At 37.1% G+C, this 19,325-nt stretch overlaps 2 protein-coding genes across 13 annotated transcripts in view; one reads left to right on the top strand and one right to left on the bottom strand.

The window, feature by feature from the left end:
• On the bottom strand, positions 1–6,009 carry aptx (aprataxin). 3 transcript variants are annotated; one of them, XM_089131984.1, is made up of 9 exons: positions 5,870–6,009; positions 3,911–4,047; positions 3,200–3,246; positions 3,050–3,103; positions 2,650–2,892; positions 2,331–2,390; positions 968–1,194; positions 782–885; positions 1–277 (listed from the first exon to the last, which is right to left on the bottom strand). In XM_089131984.1, exons 2-9 carry the CDS (start codon positions 4,041–4,043, stop codon positions 123–125), a joined length of 1,023 nt encoding a protein of 340 aa, XP_088988110.1. In that variant the 5' UTR covers positions 4,044–4,047; positions 5,870–6,009; the 3' UTR covers positions 1–122. The 3 variants fall into 3 exon arrangements, with proteins under 3 accessions (XP_088988110.1, XP_039541771.2, XP_039541776.2); XM_039685837.2 differs by lacking the exon at positions 5,870–6,009 and adding an exon at positions 4,160–4,284; XM_039685842.2 differs by lacking the exon at positions 5,870–6,009 and having other exon boundaries at positions 2,650–2,944; positions 3,911–3,933.
• The window catches only part of osbp (oxysterol binding protein), a 24,526-nt gene continuing 10,971 nt past the window's right edge, over positions 5,771–19,325 (top strand). For 6 of the 10 annotated variants that reach the window (XM_039685540.2, XM_039685566.2, XM_039685578.2 and 3 more), the window contains exons 1-10: positions 5,771–5,930; positions 6,900–7,070; positions 12,601–12,809; positions 12,925–13,081; positions 14,666–14,777; positions 14,879–15,077; positions 16,327–16,441; positions 16,626–16,689; positions 18,758–18,925; positions 19,007–19,252. In XM_039685540.2, the coding sequence (XP_039541474.2) occupies positions 6,937–7,070; positions 12,601–12,809; positions 12,925–13,081; positions 14,666–14,777; positions 14,879–15,077; positions 16,327–16,441; positions 16,626–16,689; positions 18,758–18,925; positions 19,007–19,252 (1,404 nt within the window). In that variant the 5' untranslated portion in view covers positions 5,771–5,930; positions 6,900–6,936. The other 4 variants (XM_089131980.1, XM_089131982.1, XM_089131978.1 and 1 more) reach the window with 3 other exon arrangements.

Genomic DNA, 19,325 nt, shown 5'->3' on the forward strand with positions numbered 1-19,325 from the left:
TCCAGAACAAATCCATTTTACTAAAGGGCTGTTTTACAAAATGATTTGTGATTTTGACAAACTTTAAACTAGAAAAAAAAAAAAAAACGGCATCTGTCCCGTACGAGTGAGCTGTGGTGTCTTTAAGCAGGCAGGTGTGTTTTGAGATGCTCTTTGAGTTTGGGTATCGTCGGCTGCTCTTTACGACACGCGTGACATCGCAGAGGCAGCTTCAGTAGTTCACTAGCACCTTCCTTCACCGTCACTCTCCCATCATGCTCCAGCATCGCAACCACGTCTGCGGAAGATGAGCATACCGGTAAGCGCTTTACTTGATTACATCTTTGAAAAAAGTCCTCCTGTAGTCAATAATTTTATCACCAAGATAAAATGCCTTAAAATAGCTTGAATGTAACTCGACACCCTTGCCTCATTTAGTATACGCGGTTCTATGAATATGCAAATTATCCCCGCCTCCCCATCACACGTTGATCTGATTGGTTACAAGGTAGTGTGTGATGTCAGAAACACCAGCGATTTCAAACCGTGTGTTTGAGACCGTCTTTGACTTATGAATTTACACATGGTTTGTCTTAAAGCGTATTAAAAACATCACATATAAACAATATTAAAAACTTGATTTTCACCACAGGGGGACTTTAAATATAATGTATTAATGCTTTACATCCATGTGATGGAGCAACATTTTCATTAAAGGACTTTTATCACGTTTATAAAAACAAGAATAAAAAAAAAAAATCACACACAAACATTGCATCATTTTAGTTTTTCTTCCTCTCACCTTGAGACTCAACAAAATAGTCAGTAGTGAAGGAATTCCAGTGCTTCTTGTTCTTCAAACACGGCGAGTCGAAGTCTTGGCTGATGACGTGCAAGTGGACGTGACTAGGAGGAAAATAAACATTTAGTTCATGACAAGCCCCGCCCTCCCCACACCAGCAGCCAATCAGGGCACAGACGTGTGTACCTCATGCTGGGGATGGCGTGATATCCCATGCGGAAGTGCAGTTTGTGAGCGTCCCGGCACTCCCGCACCATCTGATCTCCCACACGCTGCATGTGCTTGAGCAGCTCCACGTGCTCTGGACGTAAAGCCTTCAGACTAGAGATCGAGTCCCACGGCAAAACCAGCCAATGGTAACGTGCCTTTGGGTACTTGTCCTTGATGACCACCACCCGGTCGTCTTTGTACACCTGAGGACAATAAATGGAAGCTCTTATGCTTTTATACACACTACTTTTTTATGTCTTTGAGAGAGACGTCTCTTCTGTATGGAAATGTATTGCATTCACTTGAGGAAAACTACTGTTTTTCTGAATTAACAAGTTAATTATGTCAGAATTATGAGATCATTTTTCATGAAAAAAAAAACGTTTTTGCTCCGTTTTTCTGAATTAATGACTTCAAAATTATGAGTAACTCATTAATTCATAAAAACAGAGTGAAAAAAATGTTTTTCAAGAAACATGTATCTCATAATTCTGAGATAATTAACTCGTTAATTCAGAAAAACAGAGCAAAAACTTTTTTCCATGAAAAAATCTCGTAATTCTGAGATAATTAACTCGTTAATTCAGAAAAACAGAGCAAGAACTTTTTTTCATGAAAAAATCTCGTAATTCTAAGATAAATAACTCGTTAATTCAGAAAAACAGAGCAAAAACATTTTTCCATGAAAAATTCTCTCGTAATTCTGAGATAAATAACTCGTTGATTCAGAAAAACAGAGCAAAAACTTTTTCCATGAAAAAATCTCTTAATTCTGAGATAATTAACTCGTTAATTCAGAAAAACAGAGAAAAAACTTTTTTTTCATGAAAATGTATCATAATTCTGAGATAAATAACTCGTTAATTCAGAAAAACAGAGCAAAAACATTTTTCCATGAAAAATTCTCTCGTAATTCTGAGATAAATAACTCGTTGATTCAGAAAAACAGAGCAAAAACTTTTTCCATGAAAAAATCTCTTAATTCTGAGATAATTAACTCGTTAATTCAGAAAAACAGAGAAAAAACTTTTTTTTCATGAAAATGTATCATAATTCTGAGATAATTAACTCGTTAATTCAGAAAAACAGAGCAAAAACTTTTTTTCATGAAAAAATCTTGTAATTCTAAGATAATGAACTCGTTAATTCAGAAAAACAGAGCAAAAACTTTTTCCATGAAAAAATCTCGTAAGTCTGAGATAACTCGTTAATTCAGAAAAACAGAGCAAAAACTTTTTTTTTCATGAAAACGTATCTCATAATTCTGAGATAATGAACTCATTAATTCAGAAAAATTGAGAAAAAAACTTACGTTTCAATAGAAATGAACAACTCATACCTGCATCTTGGGGTCCTGCATTGACACTTTAAGCCCTTGGCTCCAGTGGCCAGCAGATTCCTGGAAAACGAGAATGTTTACAGTGTTTTTAGTAAAAAAAAAAAAAACACTTCAATAAACTGTTTCTCCAACCAGCTCGGAAACTTGGCTTAAAAATAAAAAGTGGCAGTACAATATATAACTACTGCCTTAATATATTTGTACAAGTGTAAAATATCATATTTTTTTTAATTTTATTGCAAAATCAGTAACTCGGGCAGCTTTATTAGGCTACTATTTTAATCACATTTACTCATGAAAACTTGCAAAAGGAACGCACAGCTTTATCAGGTCCGGGCGGCGGTGTCTTTTTGGCTGGAGGTGAACCGTCGGATGATGGTGTAGTATTCGCAGGACTCTTGATCTTCTCTCCGTTGCCCTCAGAGCTCATCCGATGGGATCTTTTGGAGGCGTTGCTCCCCTCCGCAGCGGATCTGGCTGTGAGCGTCTCCTCAGTGAACCTCACTGTATATGGATACAGCTGGTTGACCATGTAAAGTCTCTGGCCCGGCTTTATGGTCACCTGGTTGTAGAGGTGGGCGACATGTGGTTTGTAGGATGTTAAGACCAGCAACCTGTGCAATACAGCCTCAATTACAACAGAACAAACAGGGCATTTATGGACAGAGCGAGTTTGCTGGATACCTAATAACACAAGTGATTTTGATGACACACTGTACCTGATTGCCTTTGCCCACGGCCACATTGTCCACATATGTAGGATTCACACCCAACTGTTGAGTGGGTCAAACATGCATTATTATATTTATAATATCAATTATACTGTAATTTATCACATATTTCTCTAATATTGTAATATTACAGCATACCTGTTTAACTGAGATAAATCCTCTGTTGCAATCAGCTCTCAATTCAACTGCAAAAAAATATATAAAATGAAGAAAGCCTGCGTCTATGGCAAGCCGTTTAGACATTTATTTGTTCTCAGGATATGCATTCTTGACAGCAACACTTACATTTTCAGTTACAAAATGCTAAGTCTTGATGCCAACAATAACGTCATCACTCACAGAAATACAAATTCTTAATGTAAAAACTATTATTCTGGATATCTATACATGTATTTTCACTAGTTAAATGTCACCATAGGCTGCCATTCAAATTCAGTTGTTGATCTCAAGAATTTATTTCCTTAAAATATCATTCTTAATAGTAAAAATTTGCATTTTTGACATCAATAATTAATTTTCACCAGTTCAAATGTTACTTCTTCTTGATATCTGTAAATGTATTTCTTTCTGATATTTAAAATGGCTTTCTTACTAGTAACAATCAAATGCATGATATCAGAAAAGGAAAACAATTTTACTAGCAATTACAGATATCAAGAATTATAGTTTGAACAGTTGAAATGTAACAGTTAATGAATGCTATTGCGAGCTATTACGTCATTGATGTTATCAAGTCAGCGTTTTATATAAAAAATGCCATTGTTACTAGTAGAATTCCTGATATCAAGGATTAAAAATTAATTGAATTATTGATCTGATCTCACAAATTCACATCCTGTGAAAGATTACCTTGTTCTCTTGAGCACTTTTTGTCTTTTATCTTAGTTTCTGGTCCTCGACCCAAAGTCACAGCTCGTTGGTGATGAAGCTGAATGGGTTTATGGTGTGAATCATCTTCACGTTCAAGTAAACACACTGGCATCTCCCTGAAAACATTTAGATATTACTAAAAACGTACTATAATATGGCTGATTTGTGAACTTACAGCATTCTCGGTCTAAAATGCTTGTCTAAACGCCACATATATTCATCACTTACCCTGCTGCTCGTGTTTTGTATGCTATAATCTACAACAGAAAGTGTTATGTGTGAAAACAAAACACAACACTGGGAACTGCAGCGCATGACCATACACACTCTTATTCGTGGACATCAACAAGCACGCGCAGGCGGGCGGACGCACGCATACTGACACCTACCGGTCGAAAGGCGCAGTGACCTCACATCACCATGGGTAAGAAGAAAGATTTGTGTGAGTTTGTGGACAAATATCCTTAACTAAACTAAAACAAATAATGTTATATAATTTAGTATATAATATACATAAAACATCTTACAGTTAACAGGTTTTCACCATAACATTTTAGGCAACACTGCTTTTTTTTGTTTATAAATTTGCATTGACCATGGGCTTTACCATGGGCAAAGTCAAAACAAGATGACTGAAACTGAATGATTAATGAAATATATAAGGTCATTGCTTTAATTATACAGTTGTTACTTAAGTTAACGCAGCAGGTTTGTATCTAAGAAAAGTTTTGGGGTTTTTTTTCTATCTATTTTAATGCACTTTTTGGGACAGAGTGGGACAGTAATTTCTGCTTTTGAATGAATATGACATTGTTAAAGGGATAGTTCACTTTGAAATTAATTTTTGGTATGTTTTAGCTTACCTCAAGGGCATCCAAGATGCAGGTGTCTTTGTTTCCGCAGTATTTTTTAATTTTGATATTTTTAGGTCAAACCGTTCTTGTCTGTCAGTCATATAATGGAGGTCTATGGTCACCACCTCAAAGAGCATGCACAGAGAAGTCCAAATTAAACATGATTTAATGACTCGTAAATGTAAGTACACATTGATGGCCTGAGACGCGAAACGAGCGGTTTGACTAATTTTCAAATTGCTAGTCATAAATCAATTTCTAATCAAAATATAACTTTCTGTTATAAAAGAGGGCATTGATTTCTGTAGAGACATCAGGACATCATATTTATCAGGACACAAGTGAATAGGGAAATAAATCATATATCAATACATTCCCATGAAATATGAGATGTTGCCAATTACACCCATTATTAACAACACACTTCTGTTTTCATAACATTTTGGCCCAAGGACATTTTAATATGCAAATTAGATACAGTGTGTGTATTTTACTCACATATTGCATAGAATAAAATGTTATATCAATTCAATCCATTATATCTTTCATGACATAGTTGAAAATCATCTTTGCAGTTTGGTTAAAAAATCCTGAAACCTGAAAATTGATTGGTGAATGGAAATTGGCAATGTTTTTGCCTATCTCATTTCATGTCTTTTTTAATTCCTGTTTAGTCCTGTTGTCCACACTACACATATAGCTAAGCATATGAATAAAACTTTTTTTTTTTTTTCAAAAATGCTTTCCCCTCCATTTGCTTCTTATGCTTTAATTAAACAATGTAAAACTCACTGAATTAAAATCCTGGGTCTCAGGAGGATGTCACAGTTGCCACCTTTTCATCAAGACAATGAACTTGAACACTTAAAGAACCACAATCATCTTCTTGTAAAATCACTGTAACATATTTATTTATTTGGCTAAGACTACTATTTTATCGCATTTACTCATTAAAAACAAATCAGTCTCAGCTAAAATGTCCTTAACGAGTAAGTCAAATTACTTTTACCAGAATCTGGACTGCGAAGGATGCGATAATGTGACTTTAACGCGAGTTTTGTGTGTGTGTGAGTGAGTAACTCACACTCCTGTGATCTTCTCATGTCACTGACTTCCTTCTTCAGAGGGGATCATTGAGAGATCAGGTAAGAGCTGGCCTGCTCTAACACACTTTAAATCATGTCAACACCGGCCATCTCATATTTCCCTGTCTTATCGTGGTGTTTTCTGTTGTTGTCCGGAGGTTTCATCTGATGTTTTGCATTAATTGACGGGATTTCTCTTATACAGAGCTTGAAGGTTAGCACAGGCTAGTTAGCTTCAGTTTTAACACACATCCCCCCGCACGCAAACATTACTACAGGTCTTTTAGAGGGTAAACGCGCATTTGAGCGTTTTATAGATGATTTATCGTCACGTAAGTGCTTAATTTACGGATATATTTGTGTTTTTGACTGTAGCTACTCGTCCATGTCTCGCGATAGCGCGTCAGTTTTATTAGCCGTTAGCAGAATTAGCCGTCAAAGTCATTTTACGTTTAAATTAGGCATATGCGTATAAGGAAACTGGATTTTTATTAAAACAAGAGTGTTTGTAATGTATTTCATAGCGGTGTCAATAAACTTTGTCGTGTTAAGGTCATTCGGACTCGTAGTTTTGTGTGAATGACTCCTACACACAGGCCTCGTTTATCTAAACAAAGTTTAAACTAGCCCGAGATATGTTTGTGTTATGTGTCGTTACGCTCATAAACACTGTTGTTTAATTGGTTTTGTTTTAATTCGTGTCTGTAAATGAAATGAAGTAGGTTCACTGAGTGACACGTAGGCGAAACGAGCTCACTGACATAATATCCACTAACGTTATGTATAACACAAGTTATTTAGCAAGATTTGGGTTGTTTCAAAACTTAGGGTGCTGTCAACCCACACAGAACCCTTTAGGCAGCACACCAATGCTGTCTAGGTGGGGAACAACACAACTTGGGTGTGTATGTAAACATTTCAGGTGCCCTGCTGGAATAGTGAAAGGCAGGGAGTTTGTCCATCTTGGTGTGAATCACACAGCAGGCATTTGTGTCAACTAACTCGTTTAACCCTTTGTGTTCAAACCAGACCCCTGTCAGACACTGTGAAGCCAAGGGCTGTCGTGATGTCGGAGCCCAAAGCACCCATCCCGGCTCCTGGAGACACATATAAAGGCTGGCTCTTCAAATGGACTAATTACATCAAGGGATACCAAAGGCGATGGTTCGTCCTGAGCAATGGCTTGCTGTCTTACTACAGGTGAGTTTGGGACATGTTGTTGATTCATCAAACTCTAGAAAGCACTTTTTTTGTAATCAGGTTTCACTTCCGTCAGACAACAGGTCTCTGATAGGAACGTCTGATGTCCTAATGAACCCTTTGTGATGCTGTCAAGTGTTCTTTGGCCTTTCACCAATATCTGATAAGGTGCAAAGATTTAGATAGCGAAATTATTTGATATTCTGGCTATGGCAAGCGTTGCTATTGCTAACACAAACCTCTAACCCTGAGTTTTATGGAGGACCTATTATGACCTTTTACAAAGCCTTGAATTTTTTCCCCTACTTGAATAGGTTTTCATGCTTGAATGATCACACATTTGACATTGTTGCAGCTCCTCTTTCCCAGTCTGTCAGTAACGCCAAAGCCACTAGAAAGGCAAGCCTGCAAACGTTAGCCAAAAATGTTTAACGGCTAATGCTAACACTCGGCTGTGGCGTTGAGCAGGGAAGGAGACCAGAGGCTGTTTTTGTAAAGGATGTCAATGGAGAAGAGGCTCCACGGCACTGAATAAACCACTTTTGTGAGGAAATAGCTGATCATTTAATGAATCAACGTAATCAATGTATGTTGTTTAATTAAAATAAAAAAATGAAGTTTACTTCCTATCGCTGCCATGTTAGACTTGTATTGTAATGATTTATGACTGCTGTGCCTAACACTTTTTTTAATGAATGAAGGTAAAAATACATATAATGTTAATGAATTAAACGATTAGTTCACTTATAAAAAAGCTTTTGCTGATAATTTACTCACCCCCATGTCATCCAAGATGTCCATGTCTTTCTTTCTTTAGTTGAAAAGAAATTAAGGATTTTGATGAAAACATTCCAGGATTTTTCTCCATATAATGGACTTCAATGGGAACCAAACGGTTCAAGGTCCAAATGAGTGTTACAGTGCAGCTTCAAAGGGCTTTAAACGACACCAGACGATGAATAAGGGTCTTATCTAGCGAAACGATCGCTCATTTAAAAAAATAAATGAAAATGCTTAAGTTTTATAAGCACAAATGCTCACCTTGCTCTGTTCTGTGATGCGTTCGTGACTCTCCTGTTCGAACTCATTCATCAAAATGAACGAATCTTTTTTCGAGTCATTTGGTTAATTCATGAACGAATTAACTCAAAAAATTTATTTTGTGAACAAGTTCGAACAGGAGAGTCACGAACGCGCATCACAGAACAGAGGTAACACTCGGTTTAGTTCCTGTCTCCATGAAGCCCCTCACTCTAAAAAGCACCCTGTGCTCTGATTGGTCGGCTGGTCCAGTGTGTTGTGATTGGTCAACCTCTCAAGTCAACCAGGCCTCGTCCCTTTATTTGCGCATGTTTTGAGTAGGGTTGGGTATCGTTTGAATTTGAACGATTCTGATTCCGATTCCGATTCCTTGTTTCGATTCCGGTTCCTAACGATTCTCGATTCCAATTCTTTTAAGAGGCAGGGTCAAAAAAGTTTAGCTAACCTTGCTAACCTTTCGGAAGGAAATAATCCTTTCTGAAGGAAATACTCCTTTTGTAAAAATACTCCTTTTGACACAAATTTTGCATTTTGCCGAGATTTCGTTATTTTTAGAAAAGTGAAGCCACACTTTGGATCGCCGACGTAAGGTACTCATGTTCGACTCGCGTGGTTATGCCAACAATTCCGGTAGACGCTTCTTCGTTGGTGTTGTTCAGCGGTTTCTTCTTCCGCTCGGCGGACTGTGAATACCGAAACTAGGAATCGAAATTTTTACTTTTGAACGATTCCGGGAAAAACGAAAAGTTAGTCTCGGTTCCAATCGATACTCGATTTTCGATACCCAACCCTAGTTTTGAGCGGGAATTATTTTTAATGAGGAATATTGTGACGTGTTTGTTCCCGAAAGAAAACTCAAGACTACAATAGAGGCGTTTCAGAGAGTTCAGAAACCGAGAGTCACTCCGTCTGAGCGACTTTATGCAAAAAAAAAAAAATGTGCTAAAGAACGTTGAACATGAAAAAAGCATAATAGGTAGTCTTTTGGCTTATGCACACAACCCGTCCGTGCTAAATTGATGATATCTCAAGTCATACAACTTCGAAGTGATTGGACTTGTGGATGCGAAACAGGCCAAACACCCTTTCCTCTATACCTGTAAGATGATGCCGTTGTACGTAGTTAGATTTGAGTCGATCTAATGGAGAAGCTGCATTCGTCTCATTGGGCTTTCTTTGTCAATTATTAATACTTCATGTGATCATGCAGGACAGGAGCGCCTGCGTGTGTTTCTGTTTGCTCGTGCGATCCTCACTGTTTGCTCAACAGTTTGAGATGAGAGGATAACACATCCGTTTAAATCCGCCCTCATGGTCTGATGTGTAACTCTGACCGTGACATAACAAGGTCCAATACCTCTACTGTTGGCTAATGAGCGTATGATCACTATTTTTGCTTTTTTTTTTTTTTCATGTTGTATTTACTCATAAATACGGAAATGTAAATGTCATTAAATGAATGCTGTCTTAAAGCCACGCCAAAGCAAATGAAAAGGATTTACATTAGTGCTTCATTGAGATCGAGCTGAAAGTGCTGTGTGTGTCGCTGAATCATCCAATTTCACAAATAGCTGATTTTCACTGCAGGCACAGATATATGGTGAATTATCAGACATTTGATATTCTAACAGGACCCTGACGCAGCGCAACTATGATGCTTTTGTGAATGGAAAGGCCCTTTTTTTTAAAAAGAAACAAATGAGTACTTTTGCTTTTGTATTGTGGATGCTTTTAAACACTTAAATTCACCTTTTTAGTAGAGATTTTGGATGATTTAAAAATATATATATCTCCTTTTGTTTTTAAACTATAGCACTTTGGGATTTTGCTTAAATATAAAGTGTTACAAATAAAATGTAGTATTATTAATTAGGGCTGTCAAAAGATTAATCGCGATTAATCGCATCCAAAATAAAAGTTTGTGTTTACATAACATATGTGGGTGCACTGTGTATAATTGTTATATATATTTATATAAATACACACACATGTTTGTATATATTAAAGAAACATTTTCACGTATATACTGTATATAGATTTATTTATATTATATATAAATAATATAAATATTTTGTATATAAATAATATTTTTTTCTTAAATATACATGCATGTGTGTGTATTTCTATATATATATATATATATATATATATATATATAATTATACACGATGCACCCACATATATTATGTAAACACAAACTTTTATTTTGGATGTGATTAATCGCGATTAATCGTTTGACAGCCCTATTATTAATATTACGTTTATTCAGCTGGAACGCATTAAATTGATTAAACGTAACAGTAAAGACATTTATAATGCCACAAAAGATTTCTATTTCAAATAAATGCTGTTCCTCTGAACTTTTTATTCATCAAAGAATCCTGAATAACAGTTTCCACAAAAATGATTGATAATAGAAATGTTTCCATATTTAAATCATGTGATACTTGAGTTCATTTAAAAATCTTACCAACCAAAATCTTTTGAACGGTAGTGTATGTAATAAAAACCATGCAATTTTTTTTAATGTAGTAACATTTTGATAAATGTCAAATACTTCCAGTGTGAAATGTGTATTTAAGCAGTTAAAGAGCATTTTAAAGGACACACTTTAGAAATGTTGAATTTAAATGTTCGCCACACAATCTGTTACATGTGCATTGAATTTAAATACTGAATTTAAATTGAAACTGATTTTGTCCGTCGTTCAATAAGAACCTAAATATTTTCCTTCCCTAATATAACAGGTGTTCTTCTGTTCTGATACACCCAAAAGTGCATTACAAACTGTGTGTGATGTCATAAAATATAAAATATTTTAACAAAATAACTTGGCTTTCAAAATATAGTGGAAACTTCCCAATCATTTGGTGTAATACAGTTAACAAAATAATAATTTATTTCAGGGCATTATTAAGCACTGTCTCCAACATCAGGTTCTGATTTCTATAGTGAATATTCATTTTTATAGCATTATTGTATTCAGCTAGAAATTGTTCTTTGTGATGTGCAACGACTACACAACTCTTAAATACATAAATAACCATGAGTCAACGTGTGGAGAGTCTGACTGTAACATTACAGTGTAAATAAAAGGCTCAAGCACACATTGTGTTTTCCACCTCCACATGACCACTTTGATTGGCTGAGTGAGTTTGGGTCACATGACCGTCTTAACAGGTCACCTCTCTTTAGGAGGATCACACGCTCTACTTAAGGCTTGATTTCAGCACGGCAGTTTCTTATTGTGTGTGAGAGAGTAAGATGAGATCAGGAAATGTACTGAGCGAGTAAGAGATTTCAGTTTCACAGGCTCTGTTAAATCGGCTGGCATCGCTCTCGTGCCATGTCGTGGACCGTCCAAACTGGTCTTGTCTCATTTGTTCCTGCTGAGCACGGAAAATCCTGAGAACTGGTGATTCATCAGTGTTGGCAAATTACAGTTAAAGATGGAAACTTTATTTATACGTCATATTTGGTGCTGCTGTTTACATATGAGCGGCTTTATTTTAGGATATACTTATATACTATTATAGTGTTTTACAGTTTTGAATTGGCTTTTATTTTTATATTTTTAAACAAACAACTTATTTCATTATGAATATGAATTTAGCAGGGATGGGCAACGATTAATCGCGATTAATCGCATCCAAAATAAAAGTTTGTGTTTACACAATATATGTGTGTGTGTATAATTATTTTGTATATATAAATACTAACACATGCATGTATATATTTAAGTTCTTAATATATCAAATATTTATATTTATACATAATATTAATTATGTATAAATATATATAAAGTATATACATGCAAATATTTCTTAAATATATACATGCATGTGTGCGTATTTATATATACAAAATAATTATACACACCACACACGCATATATTACGTAAACACAAACTTTTATTTTGGATGCGATTAATTGTTGCCCATCCCTAGAATTTAGTTTATTGAATATTTTGCAGTAAACATGTAATATATAGCATTTTGTATTTGTAATCAATGAGTTTTATATTGTACTGTTGTTTCTCATTTGATTTATTTGACTTATTGATTCATGTCTCAAATTTTTCCGAATATTTGCTAAGATCATGGGGCTCTTTTTCAATCTATCTATCAGATATTACAGCGGTAACGTATCTTTTGTCACATAAATGCTCGAAGGTAAAAGAAGCCATTTCTTGAATGCTTGCCTTTCGCTGCTGATTCATGAATATTACATCAGATGCCGAAAAACAGCTGTCAGGGGGCTTTTGTTCAAGTTTTTGCTGGCAGAGTTTTAAAAGAGCCTCATGAATGATCCTCTAACCTCGCAGAACCAGACTTTTGAGAATCATTATCAAGTCGGAAACACATTTAGTCTTATTCTGGCATCCCTGGGGCCGCCGGAACATCATGTAAAGCTGTATATATAACTATGACCAAATGAAGTGTTTCATCTTGAACACAACATCTCATCTGCACCCCTTTTGCTCTTCCAGGACCCAGGCGGAGATGGGTCACACGTGTCGGGGCACCATAAACCTGGCCACAGCCAATATCATGGTGGAGGACTCGTGCAATTTCGTCATCTCTAATGGCGGCACGCAGACGTATCACCTGAAGGCCAGCTCAGAGGTGGAGCGGCAGCGGTGGATCACGGCACTGGAACTGGCCAAAGCCAAAGCTTTCCGCATGCAGGCCGAATCAGGTCAGTCACGCCCCTCACACCACATTTGAGGATAGCTCAACACTGCACACTCAATACAATTTGCGGTGGAAGGCGTTTCACAGTTTTTTTTCTTCTTATTCATCATTCTCTGCAGATGACTCCGGGGATGAGTCCAGTCCTTCTGCAGCGGGACAGGGTGGAGGATCACGAAACTCGGAGGTGCAGTCCACGCTCCGGACCCTGAGCAGCAAAGTGGAGGATCTGAGCACGTGCAACGACCTCATCGCCAAACACGGCTCTGCGCTTCAGCGGTCAGTCTTTCTCTACCAGTTTGAACACTTGACTATTATTCAAGTACATAACAAGCAAATACATTGACACACATATATATATATATATATATATATATATATATATATATATATATTAGGGGTGTAACCATAGATATCTATAGAAAGGCTAGATATCTCGTCCGCGCTGCTGGCCGATGGAGGTCGACGTCAGCACCTGGCGGCCATCTTGCCACAGGCAGCTCGCTCACTGGGTGCATGTACTATTTAAATCACCGTAACTTGCTCAATTTTGTACCGATTTTCAAACGGTCTGGTTTGTTATAAACGGCAGAGATGTAGTTCGGATTCTGCATACTTATGAATAATAAGTGTATAAATAAATAATCATCCAGATAATTATAGCCACGTTAATAACGTTTGTAAGAAACCTAACCGTTTGTAAATCCGTCAAGATTTCAACGAGATAAGAGTATTTCTTACATCAGATACCACAGAGCCCGCCAGAAAGCCTGTCTGTGACAAGATGGCCACCGGTGATGACGATAAATACTCCGCCGTGAGACATCTAGCCTTTATATAGATATCTATGGGTGTAACGGTTCACAAAATTCACGGTTCGGTTCGATACTAGGGCTGCAACATACGATTGTTTTGATAATCGATTAATCTAACGATTATTAGAACGATTAATCATCGATTATTTTGCCAGCTAATCGTTACGTTTGGAACGTTTATTCAGCTTTTTCAATTACTTAAAACATTGAGTTATACATATTCTTACTATAATGTAAAAAAAAGAAAATCAATTCAGCTTTTGAAATGGTTGTTTTAATGAACTTTGAGCCAACTAAACAGGTCATTCTCTTTAAGTTTTCAGATTTCAGTCCAACTCAATAGATAATAGACAATAGATAATAGTTTAATAGACCCACTGCTTTTAGACGTTCTCATCCGCCTTTTAATTTACAGAATAAAAAAAAATAAGTAACTGCCATATTCTTCCCAACATCTCCTTTTGTATATCTTCATGATTATGGAACAAAATAAAGGCAAGTGATAAGACTATATCTATAACACCTAATAGTGTTACAATAATAAAAACAGCCCCAACTCCTGAGCTCGATCAAGCTTTATTATATGCAAAATAAATCATCACATTACTGCAATTATATTATTATTGGTAATATTATTACTATTATAAGGGATTTACGTTCCCACTAGTTAGTTGCTCCAGCTGGAGAACACTCAGTTCTCACCGGCTCGAGTATTCACGTAAACACATTTAGTTATGTTTTAAGTGAACATAAAGAAAACGCATGTGTAACAGTGTAATCGATCTGTGTGTCAGGTCTTAAAGTGACAGCGGCCTAATACACCTTCTGCCAAATTATGAGATAATATTAATAATATCTATATGGCAGTTTTCCCCATGGTATCAATGTCAAAATGGTGGCTAGAGAAAATGCTGAGTGGCTATATTATTCTAGTAATAATTTAAATGAACTTTTTTGTAATTGTACATAAATGATCAATTTTTTGGCCTTTGTGCTCATAAAGTGTCTATGTGACGTTCAATAAGTTGATTCATATGTTTTCTGTCAGGTCCTTGTCTGAGCTGGAGGGCGTTCGGTTGGAAGGACAGACGAGCGAAAAGATTCGGCAGGTGACGGAGCGAGCCACGCTCTTCCGCATCACCTCCAACGCCATGATCAACGTAAGGCAACCAGGGAATTTGCTTTGTGGTTATCCGTTTCACACACCGAAACCACTCTGTTAAACGTTTTCTTAACGGTTCTCTAACAATCTGATACCCAGGCCTGCCGGGACTTCTTATCGTTGGCTCAGGCTCACAGCAAGCGTTGGCAGAAAGCCCTGCAGGCCGAGAGAGAGCAGAGAGTCCGACTGGAGGAAACACTGGAGCAGCTCGCCAAACAACACAACCATCTGGAGAGAGCCTTCAGAGGAGCGACTGTTCTGCCTCCTTCCCAGAGCAACCCTGCCATAGACAGCAAAGGTAAAGGGTCAACGACACAGAAAGACTGGGTGCCACAAAATAATTTAGAGACTAATATATAGACCATTTTGCAAGATGTAAACAACACTGGTCCAGAAACACTTCCTGTTTCAGTTTTTTAACACTACATAAAAGCTGGGATAAAATACAACCAACAGAACATGTAAAACTGAATCAAAAAGTTAAATAACATCTTTAAGATGTTTTCTTTACATGTGAAATAAAGAAAACAGTTACATACTGAAACAGGAAGTGTTTCTGGACCAGTGTTGTTTACATCTTGCAAAATGGTCTATAAACACAGCTTTCTACTCCATTGTCTTCACTAGTTGCACACCACCAAACGAATGACCTTATGAGCAAATCCCTTTGGAATAAATCAGTCAGATTGAGTCACAAGTCAGTTTGAGTTAGCCTCACAACACACAGGGTTTTCAGTAAATGAACACGTGGAAGATTAATATTGAATCCTTTTCATTTATTTGCACAAATATAGAACAATATGGTAATTAACAGCAATATTTACTTAAACACACACTGCCGCTCAGACGTTTGGGGTCAGTTGTTTCTCTTCTCCTCACCCAGGCTGTTTATATTTGATCAAAAATACAGTAAAAACTGTAATATTTTTACACATTTTTAATATGTAATTTATTCCTGTGATCAAACCTGAGTTTTTAGCATCATTCTAATATGAAGTTTTGATGCTCAAGAAAGATTTATGATGATTATCAATTTATCAATGTTGAAAATAGTTGATATGTCTGTTCTGTCACATTTGATCAATTTAAGACATCCTTGCTGAATAAAAATATTGATTCCTTTTTTTTTTTAAGTTTTGTGCATACACAAACACGACAAACAACCACAATGCCTATCAGAAAGCCATCTCTGTACAATGCAATAGTCATTGTCATGTGTTAAATACAAATCTTTGACCTAATCAATAAACGATTCTTAAAGATAAAAAAGATCTTACTGACACCAATCTTTGGGTAAAATATGGTAGTGTATTTTACTAAAACATTTTAATAACTGAATATTTGGGCGATGAGTCATTTAATCAATTTTTTATTTTTTTACTTTAAATAATTTACAATTAGGAATGATTAAAATGCATATTAGCCAATGTAACCTTTGCAAAACACAGAAAAATGAAATCCTTGAAAACTCTTAACACTCATAGCTATACATTTGGATATGATATAGAGATTTCCTAAATATATTATTTTTACTATCCGTCCTGTAGGCTCGGCTCCAGTAAAGGGCGACGCCAGTGACGAGGACGACGAGAACGAATTTTTCGACGCGTGCGAGGACGTTCAAGAGTTTATCACCGTTCCAGCAGACCCCAAATATCACAGGTCTTTATTTACCCCCCCGCTCCTGTCGTTTACTCTCATCCCTATTTGTCCCTTAACTCGCTTCTCATATAAGTGTTACTTGACCTAAGTGTGTGTGTCCTATGCCTTCCCTTCCCTTTCCTTTCCTTTCCTCCTCTCTCTCACACACTCTGGCTCTCTCATACCCTCTTTCCATTTCTCTCAGGAGATCTGGCAGCAATGTGAGCGGAATCAGTAGCGAGATGGGAATGGACGACGGGACGGCGTCGGTAAGGCGTTATGTTTATATATGGTGTTTATGTATGTGAACCAAATTCGATTTCATGTGCAGTCTAGATCTAGTAGCTGTTTCCATCCATAGTTTAGATGTTAACTTATGCGCAAAATTGCAATGACGCATAAAACATTTGCGAATAAAGCACCATTTCCGTCCCATGTGTTCAACAGAAAAAAAATCTTCACTTCCTGGTAGTAAAAACGGAGGTTGCTGCAATTAGGAAAGCCATCGTGGCTCCTTTATCGTATGTCATAAATGAGTAGCACCTCAAAGCGCGCAGACGTTATCTAGCGTTCGGAGGCGGATGCATGATGTTTAGGAACGCGATCACGTGAGACAGTTCTGGCAGGTAATTATACTAAATCATTTTGATGACAGAATATGAGATGCTGTGCAATGAATTGAGTCCACTGATTAGTCCAGTTAGCCAATCGCATCCTCTCTAAGTTCTTTATGCAGTCATGATGTTAGTACAGACACAATATTAATCAATAACATTCAATGCTGAATAGGAGCATGAGGAAGACCTAGTCTTATAAATTCATGCCCCAGTGTTGTAGTACTCGAGACTCGGACTCGTCTCGGACTCGGTCTCGAGACCATATTTTAATGGTCTTGGTCTTGTCATGGACTCGTGTCCATTTGGACTCGGAATTGACTCGTACTCGAACATTTATTTTTTTAGGACTCGGATCTATTCCCGAGTCCACTTGAGTTCAATTAAAAAATATTTTTCATGATTATTAATGTATGTTAATAAAATATTTCTTTAAATTGATTGACACGCCCAGTGATTGATTTTCTAGTGCGCAACTGCGCATGACAAATTGTAATAAAATTACTTTTAACACCACCTACTATGTGGCCTTTTTACCCTAAACTGATCATATTTTTTAAACTCTAAGTAAATTCAGTAAAAAAAAAAAAAAGAGGATTTCTCTAAGTAAATAAAAGTAAATTAGGTAATCAACCCTCACTGGTCTCGGTCTCGACTCGGACTCGACTCTCTATGGACTCGGTCTTGACTCGGACTCGACTCTCTCTGGTCTCGGTGTCGACTCGGACTCGAGTGAGGTGGTCTCGACTACAACACTGTCATGCCCCTTTTTTCAATAATCTTAGCTGACAAAAAAAAAAAAAAAAAAAAAACCGGCGAGCCATCTGTTTTGTTTCTCTGTCGAGGTACAATATTACTTCACATCTAAATAATTAATGATTTCAAATTTGTCAAACATTGGTTCTTATGCTTCACTGCCTTCGTATTTTCTAAGAACATTTTTTTTTATACATTTTATTGAATTGAACAATCGTGTTACAAGATTTTTGCACTAAAGCGTTCCATAAATTGTTCCCAATTACAAGAAACCCTTTTTGTGTTTGTGAGCTGCGTGAATAATGTACACAACAATGACCTTTTCTTCTGTTGTTACTGTCTGTGATTAGCATGAGTTTGTTTTGAATATGTACTGGCACCAAATTATTTTTCACTCTCCCCACATTCATTTGTAGTAACTCTTTTAATTTCAAGGTCTTGTTTGTGTGGTCTCGTAAACCTTGAAGTCACGATTATTATCGCTTTTTTCTAAAGTAAGAACAGTCTTTCTGAACGCATTACCCCACACTTAAGCGATACATTATGTTAAATATGGAACAATTAAGGTTATGTATAGAAGCTGTTTAACGTTATAAGGAAACCAATTATTTTTGATATGCTCAATATGAGGCTTCCAGCTAATTTTGCTATTTAGGATAACTCCCAAAAATTTGATTTCGGAGACGCATTCAATATTTACATTCTCAATAACTAATTTTGTGCATCCCGATTCACGTGGGTTTATTCGGTAAATGTGTTTCCATCGTAGTATATACACGACGTCTTATCGGATTAAAAAAAATCCGCCTCAATTGAGTGCATACACTTTTTTTCAATTTATGCACATTTTGGTGTTTTCATCCAACTTTTTTTTTTATGCAATATGCTAAAATTTGCATTGAGAAAAAGTAGCCTTTGACATCTGAAGTTCATGTTTGAACCGTTTTTTCCTCCCCATCTCTCACAGCTAGACGAGCAGTCAGTGGCATCCAATCCCGAGTCTCCTCAGTCCCAGGAGGTGGTGCCTATGAGGAAGAGACGGACCCGAATCCCAGATAAACCGAATTACTCTCTCAATCTGTGGAGCATCATGAAGAACTGTATCGGAAAAGAACTCTCCAAAATCCCAATGCCTGTACGCTCATCGCCGTCTTTATGAGAATCCCGAACGGCCCAGATTTATGGCAGTGCTTCTAACGCATCCCTCTTTTCCCAGGTGAACTTCAACGAGCCCCTGTCCATGCTGCAGCGTCTCTCAGAGGATCTCGAGTACTACGAACTGCTGGACCGGGCGGCCAAGTGCCAAAACTCTCTGGAGCAGATGTGCTACGTGGCAGCTTTCACCGTTTCCTCATACTCAACTACAGTTCACCGCACGGGCAAACCCTTCAACCCTCTGCTGGGAGAGACGTTTGAGCTGGACCGTGCCCAGGAGTGTGGCTACAGATCCCTCTGTGAGCAGGTGAGGGGGCATCAGCCTTTGATTATATCCTGAGACTATTGAAATGAAGCGAGTTGGGTTCGAAACCTAATCC

This window comes from Pimephales promelas, chromosome 6 (assembly GCF_988280905.1).
Source record: "Pimephales promelas chromosome 6, fPimPro1.hap1.1, whole genome shotgun sequence".
Classification (NCBI taxonomy): Eukaryota; Metazoa; Chordata; class Actinopteri; order Cypriniformes; family Leuciscidae; genus Pimephales; species Pimephales promelas.